An 18,052-nucleotide genomic window follows, 5' to 3' on the forward strand; every position below is an offset into this window, starting at 1 on the left:
TCCATATATTCTTAAGCTCGGAACTAGATGGAAATGAATGGTCAGTTTCACGTCCTGGCCGCTTTATTCCGGTACCCTCTGAATAAGGGGATATTTGGGCCAATAGACGGTCTCCTGCGGAAGAAAACAGACCGTAGCCACTCAGTATACTGAGCTACCCCGGCTCGTCCTGTAGTTTCCTACAACCAGTAACCAGAACATGGAATTTGTGCGAATGTTTCAAGTTAGAAATCGGGGTGCGACTTAATGAGGGGCCCTGAAAATTTTCGTGAAGGTGGGTCAAAAAACATGAATTCGTATTTTTTCAACTTAATGTTTAAAATGTTAGAATGATCAAGTCAAGGAGGATGAGATGGGCAGGGCATGTAGCACGAATGAGAAAGAGAGGAGAAATGTATATAGGATATTTGTGGGAAAGCGGGAAGGAAGGAGACCACTGGGAAGATAAATGCGTGGGTGGATGGACAATATTAAAATGGATCTCTGAGAAATACGTATGGATTGGATTGATCTGGCTCAGGATAGGAACCGCTGGAGGGCTCTTGTGAACACGGTAACGAATCTTCGGGTTCAATAAAATGCTGGGAAATTCTTGAGTAGCTGCACAATTGGCAGCTTCTCAAGAAGGATTCAGCTCCACTGAAAAACATGTTCAAAATGTGGAGCTCGAAATCTGCACGCAGCTCCAGGTATGAAGGCGATAAGTAATGATGCACAATGAAGGAAGTAAGGCACTTGAGTAAATACAGGTGGATTATGAAGTTTGTTTACTCTGATTTCTTGCGTATGCTCGAATAACTCGCGAATCGCTTTGCGGCGCAGGCAGCGCTGCCAGGTATGCAGTGATGTATCGTAACCAAAGTTACTTGTGTTGTAAGAAGAGGAAATGGTGAGAACTGAACTGTCATAACCTAACACGCAGTCGCAGTAGTATACTTTACTTTTGCTAGATCAGGCAAGCAAGAAACCAGAAACGTAGCAGAAACATCCTTGTGAGAAGAAGCGACGTAAAGAGCAGGTCTGCGCTGAGGATAACGCTCACCAATGTTTGGGCGGAAAAATGCTTCGTATATCAGTCATTTTGTTATCTGAAACAGCAGTCAGCTGAAGAAAACTGCACTGCATGCTGACCGTTACGTTCCAGTGCCCATAAAGGAATGTGTACTGTCAGTTTACAGCGACATGAGCTCACGGTTTGCTAAGGAGAAAGGTACGCATGAATACTATTTGTATGATATAAGTCTTGTCTCTTCTTTAAGACATTTCTATACTGAACTAGAGCGAAAATAGTTCAGACTTTCTTTTATTTACTCTCATCGAACCATAAACTCACTGATTCTGGCATACCGCTTACGATTTGTTCAAATTTTCGAGAGGAAATCATTTTAGTTATCTGAATTTTTATAAACAGGAATAAGGGTAAATCAGTCCGTTTGCTGAATTAGTTAAACACGACGTCATTAAGACATATGGGGGGGGGGGCTGGAGATATAGCTCGACCAGTCTTGACTTCGGCATTGAGTGGTCAGCTTCACGCCCCTGCCGCTTTAACCCCGGGGAAAGAGCCCCCGGTACTCATTGGCTGGGTGGACCAAGGAGCCGTTCTGGACGCTCCGGAGAAGAGAAAAATATTTCACTGCCGGGAATCGAATCCGGGCCGTCAAGTCCGTAGCCCGTCGCTGTACCCACTGAGCTATCCCGGCTCCTTTATAAACAGAAACAACTAGAATATTAAGTTTTCTACAAAGTTTCTCTAAAATCCGCCAAAAACAAAAGCTGTTACTAGGATAGTCTGCTTGCTAAGTAACTTGACGGAGCACGATCTTATTTGAAAGCTGACAGTTGCTCAGCTGATCAACCCGAAGCTTCATTACCACAAGGACAAGAGCTCGTTCCCAATTCTAATTTGAAAAGTTGTACTGCAACGTATTAGAGTATTTACATAAAGCTGTGTAATTATAACATCTACACAGTCAATGTGTCACTTCTGCACTCAAAAGGGCGCCTCGCTACTGAATAAGCAAGCGAGACAGATATTGTTGTGTGGAGGAAAGAAAAACAGTCCTTCCCAGAGTTATTGTAAAGCAGTGCGAAATTCAGATTAAAGTTCTTATAAACGTTGATAGCCTTTGGAGTATGCGATTGAGCCTTGAATATTTCAACACAAGGGACGTTATCATAAACAGAGCGAAAGTACTTGTATATTTATACATCAGCTCGTATCACTGCTGTCTAAAATTATAATTTTGTTATGTTACATAAGGTCATCAATGCAGTTACAGGATTATTATATTTGTGTGTGTACTTACAAATCAGATTTCCTCTTCTTCCTGTATGAAGCAGGACTGTGTCTTCTTTCCCTACAATCGGACTCGAACTGGAAAGATCCGAGACAGGTCAGTAGTGGACTTCATAGTTCCCAAATTGTAACTGAAATTAACACGGGTCAATTGCGTTTTTAACATTCAAAGATTAATAAGAAAGCGAATTTGTCCCTATTTTTAATTAATTGAGCAGTAAGCCATGAGGACGCCGGCCACGGTAGCCGAGCGGTCTAAGGCATGCACTGTCTTCGCTCGCTCGGAAGCCGGGATCGTGATTTTGAATCCAACTCAGGGCATGGATGTTCAATGTTTGTGTGTGTGTGTTGCTTTTTTCTGTGCTTGTGTACAGGTAGAGGCCTTGCGACGAGCTGATCACCCGTCCAAGGAGTCCTACTGAGTGTCTAAGTTCTAATAAACCGAAATGAAACGGATAGTTTCATGGAGATAGGCCAAGGCCAAAATTAGGGCTGTAGCGCCAAAGGAAAAAGAAAAACCATGAGAACATAATGGAGGAGTGGAAGTATAGCCGCACCATTTTTGAGCTCTGTAATAAATTGAGGAGAGTGGTCAGCTTCACGCCTCGGTCGCTTTACTCTCGGGGAAATCACCTGCGATGCGCATTGGTTAGGTGGCCGAGTGGGCCCCAGAGCTGGTCTGGATGATGTCTTAATCTACGGAGAACAGATTAATAACGCTTAGCATTATAACAAACATTATCATCACCATGAGAGAAATGGAGTGTGCACTTTATACTCACCGTCGGTGACGTTTGATGGACTTTCTGGTTAAAACCACCCAGAATCTTATATCGCGATCCCTCTGGTTCGGACCCCAAGAGGAGCAACTGGTTGCCGTATGTTTCTGTGTTGTGTTGTGGTCAGTGCTGTGAGATGGGTTGCTCCCTCAGGCAAGTGTCGGGAAGATTTTATGAAAGTTTTCTCCACATCGTCCAGACCGGCTTTGGCGTCCACCCAACCTCCTATCCAACGGGTAGTTAAGGTCAGGGACAACTTTACAGAACCCCAAAATGCATCAGTTTCTTCACAAAAGTCTGTCCCTTGTACCTATCTTGAGCTGGATGAATCAAACCAGCCACACTGTACCATCCTCTTTTTATATATTATCCTGATACGTACGACTAGGTCTTCTAAATGGTCTCTTACCTTTTGGGTTTACAGCCAAAATTGTTCAGTAGTTTCTCGTTTCCGCAATTGGTGTTGTATGTTCTGCTTCTCCGAACCTTGCCTTCATTACCCTAATGGCGCTGAGTGAAGAGTTGGAATTACGAAGCTCCTCCCCATTATGCGGCTCTGCAGCCTCCAGTCATGCCCTGTCTCTGAGGCTGAGTCTGTTGCCTTACGTTTGTTTTCAGAACGCGGAAAGATGGGACGTCTCACCGCTCTGTCCCTGCCGCTGATGGTGGCAGCGTGCTTACTGTCTGTCGTCCCTCTTGGAGTCGTGGCCAGCTACAACATTGGTGTTGGCATTGCAGACGTTACTGGTCCATCTGCCGAAATTGGATTTGTAAGTATGCCTTCATTTTTATCCATTTTCATCTATTCGTAAGCCTACTCATGACGTGTTCACTTGTTTTATCTTTCCAAACTCGCATGCAGGAGTGCCTCATTTCTTATTGCAATGTTAATCAATCATATCCTACAGATATACCATTCTTCTCAGTACTTCTTATTATAGCCTGGATGTTTTCCCGAGTAACTTCCAGATTGCAAGAAAAAGAATTTATTTGCTAATTAATTACTGTCAACCGAAGTTACTTCACAGTGTCATTTTTTAAATGACAGATCGTAATACCATCAGAACTTCTTTGTGAACGGCATAAAATGACACGGGCATAGCGAAACTGCCACAAAGAGAACAATCAACATTTCAGTACAGTAACTTTGTGATGATTGATGGAAGAGATTAAACTAAATTTTAGTGTATTTTCTTGCTGATCTACTGAGAACAATTCACGTTAGCAAATAAAAACACATGGGATATAGAGCGACTAGAGATAAGGGAGACAAACCACCGGGAACAATAACTCGTGGATAACAGTGTAATAACAACATGGATTTTAAATAAATAGGGTGCGAAGGCTTGAGCTCAGTTCCTCAAATTTAGGAAAGGGAACAGTGGCTGACTCTTGTGTAGGTGGTAATGAACATTAAAAAATGGCGGAAGATTCTTGAGCACATGACTGTGACTGCTAGCTTCTCAAGACAGACTTTGTTATAAGGATTATGCAACCGCTCTTACGCCCTTTGATTTCCGTTGTTGGGTGTGGTTTCGGTAGGCAGTGAAATTCCTTCTCAGGTCTTTATACGGGTCTTGGATTATGAGTAGAACAAGGGTACTAATATCACGCCGACACACCTTACAATTACTCACTGTTTATTATCATAGGCTGAAACACTTCTGTCCGTAGGAATTACACACATTACATTTACACACTGTTAAACGTTTTACCATATGCAGAAACACTTCTATCCGTAAGAATGACCGAATCAGAAGTGTTTCGAAGCCCGGACTACATCCTCGAGTTTGGGGACATTAATTCTCCCCACCCTCGCAGATATATTCCATCATCGCTTCTCATTCGATCATTCAAACGGAAGGCGGGTGTGTTACTTCAAATCCTCCAATAACCTTTTACAATTACATCTTCGAAGCCGCTGGTCCAGCGATATTCCCAACGGTTCCTGAGACCTCGCTGGAATGCAGCTGCGAAGTGTAATATTTCATACGATGAGCGGCATCCTTTGCTGATAATATATATTTATTTTGGCTGCATGTAACAACTGACACTGTGGCACCACTATTCCGTGCCGCAGGGATATGAGTGTCAGTTGTTTACACCAAGTCTAGCTCTTAATATTCCAATTTAATCTTTAGTTTAAATTGGACGACTTCAATTACTTATTGAAATGATCCACCGGCGTGGCCCGGATTCAAACCCGGGTCTGGTCAAATGGGATTTGTGGTGGACAAAGTTGCGCTGGGGCGGGTTTTCTCCGAGTACTTCGGTTTCCCCTGCCAATCTTCTTTCCACCAAATTCTCCATCATCATAATCACCCGGGGTAAGTACAATAGGCCAATCAGTGGCCGCCGTGCCGAGTGGACGCAACTGGACTCCACCCCCAACTATGCGAAATATTGAAATGATAAGAAATAAAATTGTCGTAGGTTATTAAGAAACACACTGGTAACTGAAATGCCACATATTAGGGCATATATGTTTAAGTGATTGTGAAACAGTTTTCTTGAAGTCGATAATGTCACGTTGTGTTCGAAAGAATAGGAACAGCAGTCTTATCAAGACTTATATAGTACAGGAACTGCAGGTCATGGCACTTTGGCTAACGAAGCCTATGTTTTCCGTCGCAGTGCTTGCCAGTGACACTGTTTGCGACGCACGTGGGATATTAAGATATTTTGCATTGCACTAAGATTAGAATGAAATAACTATAATTTATGATAAGAGTACACCAATTTTTAAATATCACATTGTTGTATAAAAACATGAAATTATAGTAAAGCAGAAATAATATGAAGCTTTATTACAAATATCAATTAAAAAGTTTATGCAAATACACGTTTTAGTTTATACTGCCACATGTATTAGTGACTATAGACGGGGTTTGATTGGGTGACTGGATTTATTAACACCTTATACAGTCAACTCCTACTCATAAGCAGAACAGCGCTATCGCTGATTTACACAATTTACAGTTCACCGTTACACACGAACCAGGATTCTCAGTCTTCACTAGCCGTATCCTGGCGACGGAATTAAAACAGTCTCACTGTGACTGAATCTTATAAGTCTTCACAGTTTGACTTCTAGTTCTTTAATGACTAACTTCCAGTGCCTATGTCCTACCGACAACTGACTCCCTTATAGTCACCGCACGGAGCGCACAGCCCAGAAAACACATGTCACGTGTCAGATTTCCTGGATATTGGCCCGCTTCCCAGCACTGAGCATGGCACGGACCACACAGAAAACATCCTATGTTGTCCTTCATAACCACTCGGCACGGACCACAGCAGCACATAGCCTTCCTTTTGTGTCTGACGTCACTGCCTATGAGAAAATTTGTTTAGCATAGAAACACCGCTCCTCTGTCGTTGAGAATGCGTGTCTAATGGCCAGATACGTCACAATGCAATCATTGTTCCTTTAAAAGCCTCATGACGCGCTTGGCGAATGCTCGGGGCACACCGGTTGATAACCACTGGTGCAGTCATCATTTCTGAATGTTTCAAAGTCTGTTTTAGTAAAACAGGTTCACATTATCGCCACGCGGCGTCAGTGTGTTTGCACACTGTTACGGGTATCACAGGGACGAGGCGGTAGGTTGGAACGGAAAGATTTCAGAACCGAGGAACGTTTGCAAAGGGAATTAGGAGTTACCCCTTTAATATTTGCAAAGTGAGCGTCTGTGACCCGCTGAAGGACAGTTAGTATTACACATTGCATTAATGGTGGATATTTGAAATTGCCCAACGTAGTAACGAGTCCAGCAACTTGCTGCTATAACACGATTACATTAAATCATAATTTCAGCTTTCACCGTAATGACCTCACTTCCCGTGTGCGTGAAGTATTAAACAGGTAACGTAGGATAATACCCTTTAATTAGCTAAGATCGGTAAAAGTTTCCGGAAATGTTACTTAATGATCTGTTTAGTGTTCTGTTCACAGAAGAGTGAAACTTCTTTGTAGAGTGAACAGCAATATAAACACGTTTGGTTTATTTGGTTAAGAGTCTTCAAACGGAATTAAACTTATTTAATTTACTTAGTGCGAGTACAATTCAGGGGCACACGGTAGCGTAGTTGTTTGAGGCACTATGCTACAAGCCGGAAGGTCGCGGGACCGAATCCCGATGAGGTGGATTTTTCAACCTAATCCTTCCAGCCGCACTATGGCCCTGGGGTCGACTCAGCCTCTATCAGAAATGAGTACTAGGTATATTCTTGGACTGTTCTTGGGGGTAAAGGGCGGCCGGGGCGTAGGGCTGACAACCTTACCGCCATCTATGAAGCGATGGTCTACAAAATGTGGGAACCTCAACATCGCACAATCCTATGGGCCTCCAAGGCCTGTTACAGGGATACCTTTGTTTACACGTACATTTTAGCGCGAGTACAATTTAAACGTGACTTTTATGCATTTGTTTTAAATAGCTTCATGGGAAGTAACATAGAAGGCCATTTTACACTGTACACAAAACTGCTGCCCAATATACGGCCAGTACGCTGAGGGATTCTCTGAATCGTTACTGTCCTGTTATTTATGGAGGCCGCGAAGTTTATATTGTGTAGGAAGCTTGGTTAAATCCAGTCTTACTTACATACAGAATTTTATTTGGAAACTCTTGGCGGAAAACATCATTTTAGAGACAGTGACATAGAAGGGAGTATAATATGAGCTGATTGTAAAGAAATAATGCCTGAAAATGTTGACTGAATTAAGAAAACGTGAAGACAGTAATTTGATATCGAAAATTAATGTGACACACAATATTTGTGAAAAAGAAATAAAATCTCCCAGGTCAAATTTTTTTTATAGTTCTCTTAATGGGGGGTGGAGTCCAGCTGGATCCACTCGGCATGGCTGCCACTGATTGGCCTATTGTACCTGCTCCGGATGATTATGATGATGGAGAATTTGGTGGAATGAAGATTGGCAGGGGAAACCGAAGTACTCGGAGAAATCCCGCCCCAGCGCCACATTGTCCACCACAAATCCCACTTGACCAGACCCGGGATCGAACCCGGGCCGCCGCGGTGGGAAGCCAGCGACTAACCGCTTGAGCTATGGCGCGGCCCCCTTGTAGATTAATTAATTGTATCTACTGATATATCCCAATATACAGTTTCGTTAATGCCTCTAATTTACGGCTGGAGTATTTTATCTGAGCGGATTATTTATAATATGGCCCTACAAACGCTGAGACCGGAGGACCCAAATTAGAAGTTCAGCAATAACCGTGGCCCGCGTTACCTTTGGATTAGCGGGTATAATAAGTGAAGTTGTTTCTCTGCTTAGCTAATTAAGCACTACGCCATGAAGGCGTTTGTGGGGAGTGGATGTATAGATCCACAATTTCTTGACCTCGGCACTAGCTGGAGGCGAGTGGTCAGCTTCACGCCCCGGCTGATTTAACCCCGGGGAAATAGCCCCCAGTACCCCTTGAATAGGAAGTTGGGTGGACCCCAGGGCCGGTCCGACCGACGTGGAGAAGAGGAAATTCTTGACCCTACCGGGACTGGAACTCCAGCACCTCGGTCGTCCAACCCGTATCTAGTCGCTGTACCGACTGAGCTATCCCGGCTCCTGATTAGCAGGTATATCAGATTTATGTATACTGATGACCTGAAAATATTTTAAAGATGACCTATAAAATGATCGAAAAAATCCAGAAAAATGACCTAAAATATGACCCAAAAATATAGTATGTCAGAATATCTACTAATTATTTTAAAATGTATTTTTAATCTTTATTAACACTGAACTCATCTTTACACTTTTAAGGTCGTCCTCGTTTTTATGTTGAAAATTAAGCAATATTGATTGAATTTGAAGCTAAATGTTTTAATACGATTTTTTTCTATCGTGTTAGAACGCTTATCAAATGTACATATACGGCATGTATTCCAACATTTAAGTGCAACCTCATTCAGAGTTGGAATAGATGACAGTCAACATGCGGAGATTCTCGAAGGTGAGAGAGAGAGCGCCTACAGTCTGACAGCACATTCTTGTACATGGAGAAACTCCTTTCCACATCTGCAGACACAGTGGCAGCGTACTTGAAGTGTACCAAATCACTAGCAGTAAGTTCCTCTTCAATACTGAAAGCGCTGAAGGACTCTCCTGTCAGAATTCGAGAAATGCTGTATAATGTTTCATAACTTGAGTTTTTATCCAGAACACTTTTCATTTTCTTGACACCATTTTACCAATGTCCCCTGACACTTTCTCCAAATCACTGGCTATTTTTTTTCACCAGAGCGAGCGAATATTCTAGCGCTGTTCCTTTCTCCTTCAAGCATTGGATTCCTTCTGTCAAGGAACTGCAATTTGCCTTTATGAAGGCCAGTTGTGCTTCCGTTTCGCTGCACGAGAACTGTTCCTGAGCAGCTTCAATTGCCCTCGCATCCTCCGGCTTCATTGAAACTACGAGTACAGTGTTTTTCGCTACCTGAAAATGATTGCAATAGTAAATTGCAGCATCAATCCACGTTCCTCACCTTGCGATGACGGGTTTCGGGTGCAGTTGAACACCAGGAGCCATAGACTTAAATTGCATTTTACAGGCTGGAGCCTTGACGAAAATCTTCTTTGTCCATGACACCAGAGCATCCACTTGAGGAAATCTTGATCTCACTTCCTCCGTCACTCTTTGCACTGCATGAGCTAGGCAACTAACGTGCACCAATTTCGTATAAAACGACTTTATTGACTTGCCTTCTTTTACAATATATGGGGCTGCATCGGTCACAAAAAGCAAGGCGCCGTCGCGTCGTATACCTTCTGGCCACAGTAGAAACATCGACCTGTCGAAGAGTTTACAAATTGTGGAATGATTAACGGATTCTAGCACCTCACTCGTAAGCAGAAACACTTCACCTGGTCCGCCAATTTCCAACGTTCCAATGATGACGTTTGCCACGTAGCGAGCCTCCGTATCGCAGGTCTCATCAGTAGAAACGAAAATCTTCTTCCCATGCACTTTATTCCTAATCATTTCCAGGACAGTGCTATAGCACTGGGCAAGATAGTTCTTCCTGAGTGTGGATTCATCCGGGATGGAACGATCACAGTTTACTTCCAGAAAATTTTTCAGTTTACCATTGTTCAGAGCCGAAAACGGAATATTTGCGGACACCAGAGCATCACAGATCTCTGAAAAAATCCGATGACTTATTTCCACCTCCAGATGAACACTGTGCAGGGACATTTGCACAGGTTTCTTTTTGTTCGAAATTTGCACTGCTCGTATATGCTTGTTGCGGCCGATATGTTGTTATACCGTGAATCTTTTTTCTGCCGCTAGTTTTGTGTCACATATCTTGCAGTATAAAATGTCACCGTCAGTTGAAAATACGAGTATATCATCTCCAAACTCAGCTACAAATTGCTTTAAATGCCACGGTTTAGTTGGCTTTGCTTTTGGCATCGTGATAAAATTAATCACTCTAGCGCAACACAGAACTGAACTTTTCTCACCGAGAACCTTTCGTCAACTGTATCTTTACCTGTACGGTCAAGGGCGAGGAACTGAAGACAGAAGGAGTTCTATTGAACAACAATGTCATATGAAGCAAGAGATTCCGACTAGAAATATGTGTAACTAAGCAAATTGCTTTGTACAAAGAGCCGCAGTGTGAGTAGTCATCGCCGTACCCTGTTTTATGATATATATTGTCAGCACTTCCGCGAAACGAACGGAAAGGACGTGCCAGGATTACATCCTATTATTGTATACTATGGCCTTTGCAGAGAGCGCTTAGGAGAAATAGAAAGAACACTTTACTTTCATATTATTCACATTTTAGAAAACATATGAAGAAAAATTCTCTAAAATGGCCAAAAATGACAAGAACTACCCTTAAAAGCCCAAAAATTTACCAAAAATTTACCCCCCAAATGAAAAAAAATGACCTTAAACCTAAAAATGTCAAAAAGTACTTATAAAATTTACGTTTCTGTAACCAGCAGCTCATACCCGAGATTTGTATATTTAAGAGCATAGCATAGGATACAAGGAAAAAAAGATGACATGTCATCAAAATCCGAGCCCTGGTCATGACTAATAATAAAGGGATCTGGATTGAATGATTGGATTTGTTGGCACTTCTTTACAATTACAATCAATTGTAACAGATAACACATTGAACTGCTTCTGAATTTTGTATGAGTTTTCGTTTTTCCTGTAAAACGTAGCAAACTCCAAATAACTCACATTCCACAGTGCATAAATGAGTTCATTGGTCGTACAATGCCGCAACTTGCTTCGCTTCATGGATCCGTCATCATTAGCAAGCCTTGTACTACAACCTCTTTATTAAAACCGTCACAACACAACAAATATCAAGTTCAGTGCTTGGTTTCGGCTATCAGTAGCCATCATCAGGCAAATACACGGTTAACATATATACACCACTGAACTACAGTACTAGTAAAATTGGATACAATACTATTAATTATATAAAACATTTGACGTAAAAATACAATAAATCAGATTATATAAAAAAGAAGTTATAATATAAAACAAGAATAAAATTCTTAGATTGATGTTTTATATCATCGAATCAGTCGTTGGTTTTGTAATTTCGTTGCGTTTCCACGGACAAATTGGAATATTCTATATTTTATGTATATAAAATTGTATAGGAGGCTCGTGATGTAGATGTAGTAAATTAATGTTAATTGTTTAGTCGGTGCCTCATCTTATGAAGTATTGTCCGTTCTGTAGGGAACGTAAACAACAAGCCTTGTACTACTGAATTATGCCCCCTTAGGCATTCAATAGTACAAGGCTTGTTAATGTACCGCCTAATGATGGCGGTCCGTGCCGTATCAAAGGAATGTACACGATTTGATCTTCAAAGTCAAAGTCACATTGCGACTGACGGTCAGTCAGTCAGTCAGTCAGTAATTCTTGGCTTATGACAGATATTTATTGCTGTTTGACAGTTACAGTCTTTTTTTTTTCTTGGGGCGCCCGTTCTGACTAGAGGGTAGGTCTGTATTTTGTGTATGCTGCTGGTCCTTGCCAGCGCAGTCTTTTTCGGGTCCAGTTCCCTTGGGACTTGTGACCATATTTTATTGTCTCAGATTTTAGACTTCCCTTTTCGTCGCCTCCTACTACTCGCAGGGTCACGGTGGAGGTATTGGACCCCGCCTCCACACGGGTAAGCTCCAGTCACTCAACTCCTCTCCAACGCGATTATTTGTTAGAATTTCCTGTCATTTAAATAACTCAAAGTCACAAATTTATCTAAAGTTCATCAAGAATGAGAAGAATCGCTACTATATTTTCCTCCCGCCTGAAGTTTCAAATTTAGCCAAATAACGCGTTACCCGGTGTCCACTGAAAATTCAAAATTACATTTATCTTATTAGGTCTAATCATAAAACTCCGCAAAAACAATTCTGTTCTCGTAGGATTTGAGGTTTTCACAGCGGTGGTTATGAAGTGTTCTTTCTTTTGAGATATAACGTCGTGTAGTCAATTGAAAGCCCACTGACGTTTCGTAAGAACATGGCGTCTGCCTTTTGAGGATCGAAGAATAAGCCGAGAAAGAAACTAGCGTGAAGCAGGTAGCAAACCTGCTTCATGCTCTTCACTCCTGTTCCTCATTTCCAACCGGACGTTTTGCTTTCATTGTGCAGATCCTACTTACGTCTCTGGATGTCAGGCTTGTTACGTCAGCATACATCACAACAAGGGTCTAGATTTATCTTAACGTTGTCATTCCTTCCACAGAGCGTGTATCTGTGTCGTGCTTTGCAGGGCTGTCTTTCTTTTCTGTCACATTTAATTAATTATCCGCACCTCGAATAAGCATGGCAGTATCTTGCTGTCTGTACTTGCGTCAAGATCTGACACATGAGGCATATAGCGGCGCATGGTACCATCGAGGATTTCCTGTCCTTTCTATGAGTTCGTTAGTACCGCGGTAAACAGTGAACAACAGAGTTTAGTTGCAAATGTTAGCTCTCAGTCGCTACCACTCACTCGATCACAAGCATTCCGTCCTTAAGGGCTTTAAGTCTGTTAGCCTGTATCTGGTTTACCACATAATGGAACAAATTGTTAAGTTTTATTTATAAAATATATTTCTAAATTTAGGAAACTTGTCCTTACATAACTGACCTGTTTGTCATGTTAGGAATGTTTAGCGTTACACGTACATTCGCTCACCACTGATATCGTTTCATTACAAATAAATTATATAATTTCGTCACTGATGCATACAGTTAATTTCTCGTTTAAAAACTCGGCGTTCATCGGATGACGTGACGCCTGAAAGCCGTAATAGCCAGAGTGGACGTTAACTGCTAGGCAAAGATTCGGTAAATAGGTACCCGAGGCAATAAATAAGCAAGGTATTGTTGAGCTATAACGGTGGAAACGGTGTTTTCTGTTGGATCCTCCCCGGGGCTATATAACGAGGATCCAATGCCAGCTGAGATAGAATTGAGGGAGTCTCTTGAGGCGGCAGGCGAAGGTGACTGAGAAGAAATGGCAAGAAAGGAATTAGGCTGTCAAAAGAAGACTTCATGTGTGCTGGAGTTACAGTGAGATTATAACAACTACGTTGAAATCCGTGTCCAGATTACTATTCAGTAGGTGGCACGAAGGTATTGGCGTTTCACAGAACATGGTCTGGCATAAGATATGCAGTGCAAGACTAAAATTCGGTGGTGATCTCCGAGGCCTCATGGAAATTGGTCAAGGGCTTCATACGTCCGTAATCTGCAGCGACGATTCTGCACGAAAGTGGAAACTGACAGGGTTACTGATGCTGTGCAGGCGTGTGTAAGTAAAACGACGGGCTTGACATAGAGTAACAAACACGCTGCTTTATAGACCTCAGATATCACAGGCTCTATCAAGGCATCATCTGTGGTGCGTGCCCCTTGTAGGAGTTGGACAGCAGAGCGTAAAACTGATCATTCCCTTCCAGCTATTTGCCGTACCGGAAGGAACTGCTTTCCGCCACACACCCTAGGAGTCATAATGGCGCGTCCCTGTAAAAGACCTAAATCACACGCCTTTTCCTGAATACCCTTTTTTTTATTGCTATTGGGGTGGGTCCCTTGTACTGCTACCAATTCTTGCCTATTGTACCAGCCTCAGATGATAGATGAGGGTGACTGTGGAGCAATTTGTTGAATGAAGATTGGCAGGGGAAACCGAAGTACTCGGAGAAAACCTGCCGCAGCGCCACTTTGTCCACCACAAATACCACTTGACTAGACCTGGGACCGAACCTGGGCCGCTGCGATGGGAAGCCAGCTACTAACCGCTTGAGCTATGACGCTACAGCCCCAATTTGGGCCTTGGTCTACCTCCATGAAACTCTCCGTTTCACTTCGGTTTACTAGATCGGACTCCTTGGGCGGGTGATCAGCTCGTCGCAAGGCCTCTACCTGTACACATACACAAACACCAAATATCCATGCCATGAGTGGGATTTTGTAACCGCGCTTTCATGTTACCCCTCTACGTTTGGCACCACTTGCAACCGTCCTCTTAGTTTTCCTTACGTTGTGCTCCACTCGTGACTACCTTTTGCCCGAATTTACGTCACTTATTAGTTCCTTTGCCTGTACCCCTTCCTTCCGGTGCTGCGGCACACCTTCACCTCGTGTCTGGACACCTCCACTGGATTTACTGCCCTCCTCCCTCTTCTCGTGGATGGCGAGACGTTAGGTGGGAAGGGAGGAGAATTGTGGTTGTTGGTGCTGGTAGGCGGGAGTTCGTTCGTGTACGACCATTAGGTGTGTCGCAAGTAGGGTAAGGCGGGAGTAGCTGGGTTCTGCTCTGTAACGGGTAGAGATGAGTTCTTATCCCGGGTCATACGAGCCTGGCTCGGGCAGGGCAGGAAGATTCTTATGCTACAATGACAATCATTCATTATTGGAGGGGATGGGTTTCCCCACGCACCGCGACCAGTTGTTCTAACAATCGCCAGACCATTCCGGAACAGGTAGGCATTGGAAACTACTTGGGCGGGAAATTTTTACCTAATTTTTGCTCCCGGAGGACTTGTTCCCTGAATTTTTCCGCCCTTAAAAATTCCACGACCTCCGCCGGGTTTGAACCCGCGTACCTTGAGTCATGAGGTGGGAACGTTACCCCTAGATTACGGAGGCCGCTGACTTTTGCACTTGGTAATTATTTAATTAGCTTCAGCTCACTGAACACAACGGAAACTCTAATAGTTATACTTAGTTGGGTTTAACTTGTAATACTTTTAGCGAAGTGACGTAGTTGTAATTTTGTGTCTGACTTGGCCGAAAGTTGGATGAAGACTCCTTGAGGTGGAATGCACTCTCTCTGAATCCTGAGGTCCACGAACCACAGACTCCAAGAGAAATCCACTCCTCCAACCTGTGCCATTGGGTTAGTTTTCAAACTAGGGGGTTCCCTGATTTGTGAATTTCCAGTCATGTTGCTTTGCTATGTGATTCTGGCAGATGCTGACCTGACGCTAAGGTTGACAGCGACTTGATGCATTACGATCAGGGGATGAGGCTCCGGCCCTCCCACTTCTAAGTTATAGCTGTTCCAAGCTGTCAGCTCTCAAATTCTCAAAGACTTTCCGACTTTGCTCAAACTGCCAGAATTCCAGGAAATATAACAGATGTTACTTCCTGTCCACATAGCAAAACTTGAACTATGTCACTTCTGCGTGTGAGTTGGCAATCTGCCGGATCTCTGTTTGTATTTACGTGAGATTAACTTAATATAAATTTAATTAATACAAAAGGGTCCACCAAATTATGATGAACGGTTACAATTTGAACCCACGATCCCGGCTTCCGAGCGAGCGAAGACAGTGCATGCCTTAGACCGCTCGGCTACCGTGGCCGGCTCCCAGTGTTCATTACCGTATTTAAAATCCCACTACTGAATGCTATTTTCAGGCATATGAATCCGGTGCACATCTTCACACAGTATTTATTTAATATTATACTTAATACTTTAATATTATACTTCCAACCACGTCTATTTCTCTCTCATGCAGGTTCTTCCCTTCAGGTTGTAGACTAAAATTCTATAGAAATACTCTTCTCCACGATACGTGCTACAGGCTCCGCCCATCTCGTCCCTGATTTGATCACCCTAACATGACTAATACGTATATGGAGAAGATTACAAATTAGGAAGTTCCTCATTGCGCAGTTTCTTCCATCCTCTGAGATCATCCTGTGTTAGAACCATACATGGCTCAGTTCGACCTAGGGGCTGAAAGGCCGAGGAATCGGGTTCGATTCCAAACAAAGGACAAAAGACCTTTTTACATACAGTCCAGTCCGGCTCTGGGACCCATTCAGCTTCCTATACAAAGGGCTAGGGGATCTTTCCCGGGCAGTAAAGCGACCGTGACGTGAAGCTGACCACTCACCTCCACCTTATGACTCTGTACAAGGTCTGCAGGCGAGACAGTGTCATTAAGGAACCTAGGAAACCATGAATCTAGAGATCACAACCCATTTCCGTTACAAATAGCAAAGAAGACGCAACGCATTTCCGTTACACATAACAAAGAAGACGCAACGCATTTCCGTTACAAATACCACAGAAAACGCAACGCATTTCCGTTACAAATACCAAAGAAGACGCAACGCATTTCCGTTGCAAATATCACAGAAAACGCAACGCATTTCTGTTACAAAAAAAAAAAACATAACGCATTTCTATTACAAATACCACAGGAAAGGCAATGCATTTCTGTTGCAAATACTACAGAAAACACAACGTATTTCCGTTACAAATACCACAGAAAACAAAACGCATTTCCGTTACAAATACCACAGAAAACGCAACGTATTTCCGTTACAAATACTACAGAAAACACAACGCATTTCCGTTACAAATACCAAAGAAGACGCAACGCATTTCCGTTACACATACCACAGAAAACACAACGCATTTCCGTTACAAATACCAAAGAAGACGCAACGCATTTCCGTTACACATACCACAGAAAACGCAAGGAATTTCCGTTACAAATACCACAGAAAACACAACGCATTTCCGTTACAAATACCAAAGAAGACGCAACGCATTTCCGTTACACATTCTACAGAAAACGCAAGGCATTTCCGTTACAAATACCACAGAAAACAACGCATTTCCTTTACAAATACCAAAGAAGAGGCAAGGCATTTCCATTACAAATATCAGCTGATTTATGAAGTCTCTGAACATAAGCATGATTTATTCTGGCAACTAAGTCAAGCGTATGAACAGGCTGCGCGGGTATAATCGCTAAGTGTGGCATAAATTACGATCCTTCAGTGCAACAAAACAACTGAAAATATGCAAAGTAACCGCGGCATTAGCACTGACGTGCTCGTTGGATTGCGCCCAGTTCTTGCAAATAATGCATTGAATGTATTTTGGTGTCAGACTCATGTGTTTATTTTTGACATTAACTCGTTTACAATTCGAACGGTAAGGGAATATGCATGAGATGACAACAGTGACCTAGATGGTTCAGGACAACAGTAATAACCTGTTTCGCTACAGATTAGTTAAAATTGTCCAAGATGGAGACTAGTATTTGCGGAACCCAGTCTTCATCAGACATATCTCTGGCTCCGTAAATATTGGATGAAAACGGATGTAATTTGATTTCTAATAAATAGAAAGTTTCGAACGCGGAAACGCAAAGGAAAAATAATTTTTGTTTATTTAATTAATAGCATATTTACAATCTACTCTCGACAATATGGAGTAATAAGTAAATTTGTTCTAAGTAGGTGTCTTGAGTAGATAAGCCATCCACTGATGATACTCTGACAGACCCTGTAGAGCAGGCATGTCAAACTCAACTTGTACAGAGGGCCACCTCAGCCCTATAAATAATAGTCCAGGGCCGCACTTCAAAATATAAATATACATTAGATTTTGATACAAGGAAATTTAATTCTATTTATTATTTAGGAATAATTTCAATATAATTACCTAAA

General features: G+C 42.5%; 1 protein-coding gene across 5 annotated transcripts in view; it reads left to right on the forward strand.

Moving 5' to 3' along the window:
* Window positions 1-18,052, forward strand: part of LOC111865867 (neutral ceramidase) — a gene marked incomplete at its 3' end in the record, with an annotated part of 104,999 nt that overhangs the window by 49,329 nt on the left and 37,618 nt on the right. For 3 of the 5 annotated variants that reach the window (XM_033752019.1, XM_033752016.1, XM_033752011.1), the window contains 1 exon segment: window positions 3,697-3,848. In XM_033752019.1, the coding sequence (XP_033607910.1) occupies window positions 3,708-3,848 (141 nt within the window). 5 annotated transcript variants of the gene reach the window in all.

The sequence above is a fragment of the Cryptotermes secundus genome, unplaced genomic scaffold (assembly GCF_002891405.2).
Source record: "Cryptotermes secundus unplaced genomic scaffold, Csec_1.0 scaffold968, whole genome shotgun sequence".
Taxonomy (NCBI): Eukaryota; Metazoa; Arthropoda; class Insecta; order Blattodea; family Kalotermitidae; genus Cryptotermes; species Cryptotermes secundus.